Consider the following 13,833-nt stretch of genomic DNA (forward strand, 5'->3'; position numbering starts at 1 on the left):
ATTGAATCCTACGAAAGAGGTAAACCTATATATGCTGATTATGGGAAAGCCAAATCGACAGAATACGCGCATAATTCCGATGATAACACATTTCGTCAAATGTTATGGAGATTTAAAAATAAAATTGTGCAGTCACAAATATGACTTAAGGAAATGACAGCAGCTGAAAAAGGAAATAACGAACATCGCCCCAGAAAATTACGCCAGTAGATCACAAATATATTCCAGTACATGACAGGAGATAAACGCATTTCTTGAAGAACAATGTCATTTATTTTATTCAAGTACTCAAATACGATTTGTTTTTCTAGCTCTGTTGGTCACGGACCAGAATAACTTATGGGATGGTCCGTCGTATATCGTCTGACCGTTAGTCATAAATCGGTTATCGCTACTCCTCTAAACTATTTGGATGATCGCCATAAAACTTTACAAACACATTCATCCCTGGTATAGCTTGTCCTAAATGAAAATGATACCACAAAGACATCTAATATGGCCGCCAGTGGCCATCTGGAAAATATTGTTGTCGCTGCTACTCCTGAATTATATCAACAAAATCGTTTACTAAACAGATTTGTATGGTGTCTATGTGGCGGTAAATGAAAATGGAGTCGATCTGATGTCCAACACCAGCGTTCTTAAAAATCTTGTCATCGTTACTCCTCTTGAATATATATGTATAGCAACATGTGGTTTTCATTGTGACCATCATGAAAACACATTTATCCTTACTCAATCTGAACGGAATGTCATATTGCCATGGAGTTTTCAGCATATGCCTTCTTATGGTGTCTAGTAAGTCCTTAATCTTATTTTTATTGATAATCCTCCCGAAGGAAAACTAATATTGCCATGAGGTTTTTGCTAAAAGACTTCCTATGATGTATGGAAATGAAAATGGTATTGACCTTGTGTAATACGTCCATCACATATGCAATCTTTAAAATATTGTTATCATTACTCCGCCTGAATGGAAGGTCGTATCAACATGGGACTTTTACTAAACAACTTTTCATGATAACTAGTTGGTCCTGATTGTACAATCCAGACACAAAATATACCTGCCACAGTGGCAATACTGAAAATCTTGTTATCTTCGTGAATGAATAGTCATATCAACATGGGGTTTTCACTGAATGATTTTAGAATGATCACTGGTTCGTCGTAAAAAGAATTTTCGCCGATCCGACTTCTAATATTACTGCCATAAATGTTGTTACCACTACTTCTCCTTGATGGCAGGTCGTATCGATATTGTGATTTCACAGAAAGACTTCGTATGATGTCTGGCTGGTACTAATGGTGCCAATCTGATATCGAAAATGGTCGTCATGGCAACAACCTTGAAAATCTTATTATCGTTACTCAAAAAGAAATCAGCATATTCCCAAAGAATTAAAATTATGCTAATAACGACTTCCGGTACCTCCACCACAGCAGCTATTCTGAAAGCAGTGGCGTCGCTGGGGGGGGGGGGGGGGTGCGGACCGCACCGGGTGACACCATCTCAGAGGGGTGACACCAAAATGAAAAATTGCAAATTTTACAGAGCACACACTGCTCGGTCTAGTCGGATTTCATAAGCGGATAACCGATCATAGTTAAATACATGACTAGCAGGCACAGCAGTGGCGTCGCTAGGGGGATGCGGGGGGGGGGGGGTGCGGACTGTACCGGGTGACACCATCAGAGGGGGTGACACCAAAATGACATTACTAAGGATTCTGTATGGTCTGTTACGGAAGGAGGACCATGGGGGTGACACCATGAGCTACCGCACTGGGTGACACCAACCCGAGTGACGCCACTGTCTGAAAGACTTCTTATCGCTGAAGGATATAAAAGATTCAGCAGTTTAAAAGGAAGATATGTTTCGATTCTTATATTACTGAAAATTATTTTCCAGCCAGTAGAGTGTCAGTCCACTCAAGGCACTCTTGTTTTTATTTTATTTTGATCGATTCTGGAAGTTTCATATTTTTATTTTTGTGTCTTTCCGTAATATATAATGCTTTAACCGTCTAATTTGTTTTACTGGCTGTGAACTTCAATAAAATTGAAATATGCTTGTATTAGAAACTTTTCAACTTTGTTACAGCATTTAATGAAATAGTATTATTACGGACATAACCATTACTAGAAACTTTAGTTTGCATAAAATGGACACATCCATATCTGTGAGGTTTGTTATGGTTTGGGTGGGGCGCTCCCAATATTTTATTTAAATTATTATAGAAGTTCCACCCAGGCTCGATTTTGATTGGAAGTTAAATTAGATGTAATACTCCTAGCCCCCAGTCTGCAATGCCGACGGTTAACTGACTGAATATGCACACAAAAAAAGTGAAATCATGCACACACAAAAAAAACAATTTAATAACAGTTCAATAGTCAGATGATTCAAATTTCCCAAGTACTCTTCTTCCGCTTGACCCTGTAATAGCCTATTGCATCACTTGATTATTAGTGTGAGATAGATTTCCACCTGTCCTTGTATTTTACTCATCTGTGTATTCTTCTCTTCTACTTCTCCCCACTCATTTTCCTCTTCCACCCCAACTTTCTCTAAATTTCTTCTCCTCCTCCTCCTCGACTTCTCTATACTCCTTTTCCTCCTCTTCTACTTTCTTCTCCAGACTAGTTTCCCTCCACCGCCACCTTCTATCCACCTTCTCTCCACCGCCTGGACTTTTGTCAACTCCGACTGTTCGTTAGTCTCGCTTCCGTCTCCCCTCTTGGAGACTCGGGACTCAACTGAACCGGAAATTCTGTCCCCTAAAAAACTTTCTGTGCAAACATGAGGACGGTAAAATATTTTTCCTTAGCCCTCTCAACTAACACTACACCCAGCCTATCATCAAATAATGGCTATTAATTGTCTTCATTCATGTACTCATTCACATCTAAATACTCATACGTTCTTGTATGGTAAAACAACGTCGTAATAAAAGCACGATATCAATTACTTCTCATACATACATCAATAAATTGCGTCACATCAGTACATATTCCTAATCCCATTATACTAAACAATATCACAACAATCAGACACATTTCTTTACATTACAACTCATACAAAGTACACAAATATTCAAATATCCATGCTCTGATATACCCATACGTCCACAGTAAACAATTCTCCACACTTCAACCATTTTCCAAATTCACCATTCAAGCATGTGCAAATTCTAACAGGCACATTAATAAATGCACTAGTTTACTTCAACGTAAACTAACAGCGAATTACAAAATTAATTCTGACCACAAACTAGCATCTATATAAATCTCTACGTAAGACTCAAGCCCATTTTTCAAATACGGATGTAAATGAAACACTACAAAGGTGATTATACATACTAAACTATCCTAGTAATTAAGTATACATACTACACATATTTACAATTACAATGCCGTAATATTCGGCAAAAATCGAGCCAATAACTAACTGGTCTTTTTTAAGCTTTCTTAGACTACGTTTCTACGTTTTACCGCCAAATTACGAGTGGCTTTCTTGGAGTAGTTATATTTGCTCGGCAATCTTCCCATGAGAACTACTGACCTTTTGTTTAGAGTTACGAAGTTATAATTTGGATCTAAATTGTAATCACATCCTCTATCTCAATTCCGATTAGATATCGCTGTGAAAAGGTTATATCAATCCGATAAGGCAATGTCCTTCTCGCTGTCTGTCTCACGTGGGGACGGATGAAAACACGCTTCGCTCACCCCACGGGCTTCCTTTGATCTCTGAAGAAATCTTTAACATGTAGGTGTGATACGGCAAGCATTGGTCCAGTTGGCACTATCTATCGCCTGTGTCGATTCAAGATTCCGCTCTCTGGCGGGTTACGGTAACCTTGCGCAAGAGATTGACTCTATCTCGCGGAAATGTTTAGACATCAAACACATGGCCGCGGCAGTTATACATGTCTTAATATCTGGGCTTAGCAAACGTGACGATATCAAACAGTTTATTTCCCATCTATATTTATGAGAGTGGAATGAGATGATGATGCTGGATATCTTGATAGACTAATTGTGGGGATATTTTTTACTGAAAAAAAGAGTTCAAGTCGTGACGGGCTTTCGAGGAACCAAGTTGACTCAAACTTCTGCTGATAAATGCGTTGCTCTAAAATGATTGACATAAAAGATAACAACCACAGTTATGGGAAGCTTTTCATTACGCTTGAGAAAAAAGAGTATATGAAAGCACTAAATCAATTAATCTTAAATTTGTGTTAAATACGGCATTTGAGTGACAATATAGGCAAAAAGCAATTGTTAAATTTGTTGTATTAGAGGGCCGTCTAAGCTAGCAATACTAGATAGCGTGATCAGTACCTCATTTGTAAATAGCAGACGACAAAAGTAAATGCACACAGTAATGGATTTTAAGAGAACGTAGTCTCTGGCTTTCCAAATCCTTTCTTTTACATTTTCGCAGAAAAACCGATCGGGATATGCATAAAAAATGATTGGCTATTTCTATGGACACTAATTTTAATGAAACTTACAACAAATAGAAAGAGATTTCTGAAGTTGAGTATGATGGACGAGAGATTTATATAATGACATCGAGGCCTAAACCTACATTCAAATAAAATCATGACTGCCATCATATTCGAAACATTAATACCCAATGTTTGAAAATTATTAAAGCTCAGTTAAATTTATGGAATTAAGTCAATTAAAGCACAATTTTAGTAATATCATTAGGAAACCTCATGAATTTGTCTTTGGTCCTAAAGTCAATGTTGAAACATAGCAAAGTTTCCATGTTGTGGTATAATGCAGGAACCAACAGTATTCCTCTCCAATGAAACTTTCATCTGCAATGTATACCCGTTTTATGTCTTGTTTACTAGGGCGATCAAGACAAAATATTAAATGCCACATTAAAGCATGGTGTATTATGAGTCCGGACTGAGTTTTAAAAACAGTAAATTGTAGGTCATTGAGACTGTTTCTTTTGCAGCTGAGTTAAAGATGGAGATTTATAGGGAGAAGAGGCAACGGCAGGAAGTGGAGAAACAACTTGCCGAACAACAGAAATACAAAGGTAATATATTTGATGATGCATTTGATATTCTAACAACGAAGTATACAAAACTTGTATTGCAGGTTCTATACAGATCTGTCCTTAAGAAGAGTAAATTTGAGGGTATTTAAGATCTTTTGACATGCAAAAATGCTTCTTATCTAAAGTAAATCCATCATTCTCTCTCTCTCTCTCTCTCTCTCTCTCTCTGAGAATTTGCCTGAATACTGTCAAATACAAAGTAAATTGTTCAAATCTTTTTCACTTTACAGAAACCTTGTTGAAAAGATTAAAACGAGAGAGACGATTCAGAAGACGGCTCGAAGAGAAGCTCGCTTGCTCTGAAAGAAGATCCCTCATTCTCGAAATGGATACCCCTAACGGCATAAAAGGGGAAGCTTTCAAGCCCGGCAGCACCACATCAGGTAAGTGAGCTTTAATCAAACGAGCCCAGTGACCAGCCGAGGAGCTCAGCCTTTGGAAAACGAGATGCGAAGACGTTAAGAACTGCAAAAAGCCCAAATCAAATGTTCACCATAAAAGTTCCTTTATATATGTTCCATCGACTGATGTTTCGAATTTGACAAGTACTCATGGAAAATATATGTACTACCATAAATGAAGTGAATGGTAGTCTCTAAGATAAAATAGGAATTATTGTAAATGGGAACACATTTTTCTTAAATGTAAACAGATATTAAGTAGTCAAATTTTAAGCAAAATAGTTCAGGTGTGTCTGGCAAATGCTGTTTAAGAACTCATGCGACAGGAATGGTATGTTTGAATTATTTTATCCGGAAAACATTCCATAATAAGGTAGAAAAGAGCCATATTTAAAGTCTGCTTGAGAGGCATGAAGATATATCGCTGCATTGTTTTAGAGCGGGTTTATATGCAACTACAGTATTATGTTTTATAGGACACATTTCAAAATTTATTTAATTTTTTAAAAATTTCATATGATGTAAGACTGGTTTCACTTTTCTTCACGATAATTCGTACCTACAAATTAAAAAAGACATGATAGTAACGTATTCGCGCGATTCAACTGGCGATACGCGCGATTCTCTTCTGTTCTTCAGAATGTAATATATCGCCAGTCTGGCGTGAATATGTCACTCCAAAAGTATTATCAACCATAATACGCTTATTTCTAAATCCAGTATGGTCCAGTACAGGAATCTCCTTATTGTATAGTATAGACCCGCAAATAGTAAAACTTCGAACTTCAATGTTAACTTTGATTGCATAATTAATTAACTCCTTGTCATCCAATCCATGATTTCGAAGATATTAATTTATCTAAAGCATTACAGATTATCCTTGTCTTGAGTTTTATTCAGCTCTAATATTTCAGGCACCATTTTAAGACCAGTTATCCAGGAATCGCATTTTTGTTTTCTTTTCTCAGATGTAGAAAATTCTGACAAGTTTACTGAAACATACCGCTCATGAGATCGAGAGCAAGAATCAGCAGGTGAGAATATACATAACTTACGAATAAATAGAGCATATAAATACTTTGATTAAAAAAGACAGCATTTGCGTTCTAAATCATATCTAGGTCTAAATTCTAAATTCCAAATTATATATATATATATATATATATATATATATATATATATATATATATATATATATATATATATATATATATATATATATATATATATATATATATATATATATATATACAGAACTTTCATACACACACGCGCGCGCGCACACACACACACACACACACACTCTCTCTCGATCGATCGATCGATCGAGAGACATAGAGAGACAGAGAGAGAGTATGAAAGTTGTGTTGTTCTATATGTGGATGCGTGATGTTACATAGATTGTTGTTGTGGGATTTAACGCCATTTTTCAGCACACGATAGGCTATACATGGCGGCCAGTATTAATGGTGGAGGAAGAACCCGGAAAACCCCGGAAAGTTACATAGAGAAATTGCTATATGTTTAGATGTTGAAAACAAATCTTTCATACAAGTTAGAGAATGAGAGTTGTATCTACGTTTGAGGCTTACACAACTTTCATTACACATTCTGAGATAATCAGACATGAACATGAAACTCTTTTCATCCTTGATATGGGGAATACCTAAGCACTTCTCTAGAAAATCCTGGACTATATTCTTTGTGTTCACTGACAAAATCGCGTAATTCAGAATTTATAACGAATACGAAATTAATATTCAAACGTTTGCATAATCAAACGATAGCGATGTATAGGCTATAGGTATAACAATATAAGGAATGTGATATAGGTATATAACATGACATTGTAATGAATTGTCTGGTTTAAAAGGCTGTTGAGGGACCGTCAACTCTATTTTTAAAGTGTTTCATAAAATATCATGAATTCTGAATACAATGTCATGAAGATGTTGATGTCTCCATAAGTCCTAAGTCACCGAGATCTAGAGATCCACGAAGTTGTAAAGCGTCTGCATGATAGTCAATATTTTATTTTTTCAATCTTTTTTCAGGTATTCGCTGATCTACATTTACCTTATGTGACACAAGTTGTATTGAAACTTTGGATGTCTTCTCCGACAATCACGTGAGCTGAGAATCGTCTTGTGAGGTTTATGACGAAATAAATGTTCGCTTTCTATAGTTTACCAATGGTCGTACAAAAATTGCCTCAAATCTGAAAAGGATATTTTAAATCTGGAAAATAATTCGTTTGTGTACTTAAAGCATATTTATGTGAATGGAATAATGGTCAGTATAGATTGCAACTGAACTTTGATGATGATCATCTACCTGTCGGAAAGCATGGATCCTTCGTTCAAGCAGTTCGTGGAAGATCCAAATGAGCAACCAAATGATACGACTAACGGCAGGTGTAAGGACGGGATATTCAAATCCTGACATGAGAAGTGAAGCAAACTGCGGCCGGCGGCGCATTTGATGACGATTATAAATAGTGACATCCGAAGCAATGTATCTGGAGAAAAAAATGTGACTCTGCAGTTGATATTTCTAATAATGATGGAAATGTCATTCTTGGAAGTTGCTTTGTAGATAGAAATAGTTCGTATTATGTGTTGGGAAGTTTGAACCGGTTTTTAGTGTACAAGCTTATTTATCGTATCAACAGTTTCAGTAATAACTTGGTTCTAGTATAAGGTCGTGTACATTTCTAATGAGAAAATGTAATCTGTATGTATATGGTATATGTCCTTAAGAACGTATGATGTGATAAACGTGAAGGGGGGAGGGGGGAGATGTTCTCACATTTGTATGTTCCTAATTTCTTTCGTCACATACAAGGATATCATTATCCTCACATAATGTAACCGATGCGATATAAACATTCAGTTTTTCAAAGAAAAAGTCATAGCTATAAACAAGACACGGTGTTCGACTGATTTGCAGAATAAACTTGATGATCAGTGATTAAAAAGTAAAATAGACTAGTTTGGAGTAAAATTACTAATTTCTTTCATTTCGATAATTAAGAAAGAGACGTATGAGTATTATATATTCCATTGCAGTATCAAAAATAGGTTTTGATTCAGAGACATTGTCAAACAAGCACACAATTTTTCCGTTTACATCATTATTTCTTTATTTTTTTGGTCGTCACGTGATCATAAAGCACGCCGGTGGTATTATATACCTTCGATAACAAAATTATTAAATATAACGAAGACTATTATTTGTTCATTATTAATGCTAATTTCTTTAACACTTGAAGGTAATAGACTAAAAATTCAAAGACCCCTTTAGATTGCAATAACGATCAGATTGTTCTTCGAATGTACTGTCGATGGAGTTAGCTTTGTTCTGCAATGACGTCCTACACGTCTACACGTTCTGTAATCAGTGGAGCAAGTCGCACATAGACTCACTGACCGCATCTTTTCAAATTAACCATGGAGCGTCCATTTACACAAATCGATAAAATAAAGTAAGAAAAGTAGGTCATTCGTCATATATATATATATATATATATATATATATATATATATATATATATATATATATATATATATATATATATATATATATATATATATATATATATATTCCATTGACAAAAGTGACTACCTACAATCGGAACAGGCACGTTACAAATTATGTTAGATAGTTCAGTCACATTATTGTGTAACGACATACACATTATAGTGTACACGCCACGGAACGGTTGAAGAAGGAGAAGAGTTGTGTACTTCGTTTTTGTAAGATAGAGGGAGGTGGATATTTTGATTGAAGTATGCAAATTCAGCCTTATCAGACTGAACCAGTAGCTGCATCGAAATACAGCCATCAGTCTGAACCGGTAGGTATAGAAATACAGCCATCAGTCTGAACCGGTAGCTTAAAGACATACAGCCTGCTCAGTTTGAAACGGTATCTTTATAGAAATACAGCCATATCAGATGTGTGTGTGTGATTTGGATTTTTAACGTAGCTTTAACAATGTTTCAGTCAAATATGCTACGATATCTGTAGTGTGGCAGTTTATAGTGATATCTAGCACTGGGGCATCATGCAGCAGACATGTAGAATGATGGGACCCAGTCACATTATCCTGACACCAGGCCGACCAGTCCTAGCACTAACCTGTTAATGCTGAGCGTCAAGCGAGGCAGCTGTTAGTACCATTTTTGTAAGTTTTTTGTATGACTCGGCCGAGAATCGAACCCACGACCTTCCGCATCCGAGGCGGACGCTCTAACCACTATATTAGATAGAACTGGTAGCTTATAGAAATACAGCCACATCAGATGGAACCTGTAGCTTATAGAAATACAGCCACATCAGATGGAACCTGTAGCTTATAGAAATACAGCCACATCAGATGGAACCTGTAGCTTATAGAAATACAGCCATATCAGATGGAACCTGTAGCTTATAGAAATACAGCCATATCAGATGGAACCGGTAGCGTATACAGCCTTATCAGTTTGAAACGGTAACTTTATAGAAATACATCCTTACTAGTTTGATCCGGTAGCTTTTAAAAATACAGCCTTATCAGTTTGAACCGGTAGCCGAAACGGTGCATGGTGAGTAAGAAATTTCAGCTGATGAAATATGTAGTCATTTGAGCCGTTTTCGATCAATCTGATAAGATGATCATCAATCAACTGCATCAAAGAAAATTATATTTAATAAGCATTTTATTAAAATGGCCACATATTTATCTCCCGGCTCTCTGTAGAAAAAGAGGAAAAATAGGAATACAAATGTCGCACAAAAGAGAAACAAAGGACTGCTAAATTATGGAAAGATGTATTGCTCGGCCTAATTAACCTTTCCAACTGTTGACTAACCAACCATTGACTTTATACAGCGTTATGGTATTAGTTGCATTAAGGAGATAAGATTGTGTATATTTACCTCTGTGCAGTTTTGCTTGCTAGTACAATTGGTACGGCTGAAGATATGAATGACAGTATCTTCTTTTATCTGAATATATTGTCAACATTATGAAAGCGAATTCTAAGAAATAAATCTTTTGTTTGTAATTAATTATAACCTTTTGTTTGTAATTAATTATAACCTTTTGTTTGTAATTAATTATAACCTTTTGTTTGTAATTAATTATAACCTTTTGTTTGCAATTAATTATAACCTTATTATGCTACAACATGTACTATGCATCGCATATTATTGACGTAGTGTAGTTATTATTGTAAATGGTTATACGTATGTAAAACTAATATGCGAGGATTTTGGTCTGTGTTCCATTTTATGGAATACAAAACTGGTAGAATGGAAGGAGCCGTGGGGTTACTGTGTTCGTGTTATTAACAACGATTTTTCACGGAGGGAAGCTCACGTCGAACAAGGTACTTTTTCTGTGAAAATATTCCTCTGTTACGAAAATATCTAGTGTAGAAATTTTTTTTAATGAAGATTGTTCTGTCCAGTATCAGAATCTTCAGACAACTTGTTCTACTGAGTCATATTTTATCACAGTCAATCTTCAGACAACTTGTTCTAATGAGTCATATTTTATCACAGTCAATCTTTAGACAACTTGTTCTAATGAGTCATATTTTATCACAGTCAATCTTCAGACAACTTGTTCTACTGAGTCATATTTTATCACAGTCAATCTTTAGACAACTTGTTCTAATAAGTCATATTTTATCACAGTCATTCTTCAGACAACTTGTTCTACTGAGTCATATTTTATCACAGTCAATCTTCAGACAACTTGTTCTACTGAGTCATATTTTATCAGTCAATCTTCAGACAACTTGTTCTACTGAGTCATATTTTATCACAGTCAATCTTCAGACAACTTGTTCTACTGAGTCATATTTTATCACAGTCAATCTTCAGACAACGTGTTCTACTGAGTCATATTTTATCACAGTCAATCTTCAGAAAACTTGTTCTACTGAGTCATATTTTATCACAGTCAATCTTCAGACAACTTGTTCTACTGAGTCATATTTTATCACAGTCAATCTTCAGACAACTTGTTCTACTGAGTCATATTTTATCACAGTCAATCTTCAGACAACTTGTTCTACTGAGTCATATTTTATCACAGTCAATCTTCAGACAACTTGTTCTACTGAGTCATATTTTATCAGTCAATCTTCAGACAACTTGTTCTACTGAGTCATATTTTATCAGTCAATCTTCAGACAACGTGTTCTACTGAGTCATATTTTATCACAGTCAATCTTCAGACAACGTGTTCTACGTAGTCATATTTTATCAGTCAATCTTCAGACAACTTGTTCTACTGAGTCATATTTTATCACAGTCAATCTTTAGACAACTTGTTCTACTGAGTCATATTTTATCAGTCAATCTTCAGACAACTTGTTCTACTGAGTCATATTTTATCACAGTCAATCTTCAGACAACTTGTTCTACTGAGTCATATTTTATCACAGTCAATCTTCAGACAACTTGTTCTACTGAGTCATATTTTATCAGTCAATCTTCAGACAACGTGTTCTACTGAGTCATATTTTATCACAGTCAATCTTCAGACAACGTGTTCTACTGAGTCATATTTCATCACAATCTTCAGACAACGTGTTCTACTGAGTCATATTTTATCAGTCAATCTTCAGACAACTTGTTCTACTGAGTCATATTTTATCACAGTCAATCTTCAGACAACTTGTTCTACTGAGTCATATTTTATCACAGTCAATCTTTAGACAACTTGTTCTACTGAGTCATATTTTATCACAGTCAATCTTTAGACAACTTGTTCTACTGAGTCATATTTTATCACAGTCAGTCTTTCAAGAAGACAGGCACAAATTTCATGTACTCTGAACTTTGTCACAAAAAGTTAATTTGCATCGACGAACAAAGACACTTTTTGTGCAGAAAGTGAATTCTTCGTGAAAATGGCATTTTTGTCATGAAAAGAGTGGAAACTATAACATTTTCTTCAAAGGCATGTATGGACATTTAAAGATGATTTAAAAAAAAAGAAAGAGACATTTTTAGTCAAGATTACACATGTTTTATGTAACGTCTTTACTAATATTTGCTTGTATGTGCAATGACCCTTATATGTGACAACAGTGACATTTTTCATGAAGATTACGCTCTTATCACAAAAAGGTGACGTAACCTTTTGGTAATGGATTTCTACGCAAGAAATAATCTTTCTTTATGAAGATTTTATTCCTTTTCTATGCATGAAATAATCTCTCAGAAAGTTTGTACAATTTAAGTCAGTAAAGTATTGTTTTCAGCCTTTTATGTTATTAAACGAGCCAAGATTTTGAAGGGAACTTTTACTGGGTTGAAAAGATAAGGGTGCAATACAGGAGGAGTTATCTACTCAATAATAATTTACGAAAGAAGAGAGCCACCTGGGTCTAATACCCAACAGCGTATCTGGCATTCCCTAAACCCGGTCAACACCATGCATAGCCAAGGCACATAAGAACATTTATTGACTGTCTTCGTTCAATTGTACACACGAACTAGCAAACGGGGGGGGGGGGGTGTACTACAAATATAAATATGATCTGGTTATAGAATCACAGTGTCCGCAAGGTTTGGGGTTAGATGAACTGCACAAGTTTCATCAAACGGTCACTTTTTCCAAGAAAAAGGGTCAATGACTTTGAAAAACTATCAAATCTTAACGAAAATAGTACGTTTAACGGGTTGATGCAAATTTCACGAAAATGTACCTTGTAGGTTGACACGTTTCATTTTCATTAAAAAGAATACTTTTTGAATGGAAAAAAGTACAATGTTCAAAACAAGTTTCTTCATGAAATAAACTTTATGTATATGTTCGGACAGGGTTGAAGTTATTTATGTCAAAAATGTGATCGTTTTCGTGACGATGGCGATAGGATCTACCAAAGAAATCTTTTTCACGACAAAAATAATTTTGTGAAATCTTTACTTTATTAAAATAAATATGTTAATTACATGGACTGCCATTGATAATTACTAGCATGTAATAATGGATCCAGTAAATGGAGATCCTAGCCGTAGGCACAGAGTCTGAACGTTTGTGTTATCCCCCTTCTTCCTTTGGAATCTCAAAAATGTTTATTCCTGGGCCGTCTATGTGCTCTTTATTGTGTATTGTCCTGAATAACACCTGTGTGGCAAAGCATTGCAAATTTGATAGCTCTTGTTGAATAAGCATACATTTAAACCATGCCATAACAAATTCTGATGAATTATAAAGGCAAATGTCCGCAGAACATTTTAAATATCGAGTTGGCTCATAATCGTCTGGAGATTTTTATTAAAAAAAATAAGAAAATTAAATTGTATGGCCAGCCAAATGATGGCGAACAGACTGTTATTGAAATG

At 35.5% G+C, this 13,833-nt stretch overlaps 1 protein-coding gene across 3 annotated transcripts in view; it reads left to right on the forward strand.

Annotated features, from left to right (window-relative positions):
* Positions 1-13,441, forward strand: part of LOC149797903 (uncharacterized) — an 83,517-nt gene extending 70,076 nt beyond the window's left edge. For 2 of the 3 annotated variants that reach the window (XM_089962944.1, XM_089962945.1), the window contains exons 7-10: positions 4,982-5,065; positions 5,317-5,469; positions 6,456-6,521; positions 7,542-13,441. In XM_089962944.1, coding sequence (XP_089819070.1) covers positions 4,982-5,065; positions 5,317-5,469; positions 6,456-6,499 — 281 coding nt within the window. In that variant the 3' untranslated portion in view covers positions 6,500-6,521; positions 7,542-13,441. The remainder of the gene's footprint in view (positions 1-4,981; positions 5,066-5,316; positions 5,470-6,455; positions 6,522-7,541) is intronic. The other variant, XR_016421914.1, reaches the window with a different exon arrangement.
* The last annotated feature ends 392 nt before the right edge of the window (positions 13,442-13,833 follow it).

This window comes from Sinohyriopsis cumingii, chromosome 6, assembly GCF_028554795.1.
Source record: "Sinohyriopsis cumingii isolate HCF-2022 chromosome 6, ASM2855479v2, whole genome shotgun sequence".
NCBI classification, from domain to species: domain Eukaryota; kingdom Metazoa; phylum Mollusca; class Bivalvia; order Unionida; family Unionidae; genus Sinohyriopsis; species Sinohyriopsis cumingii.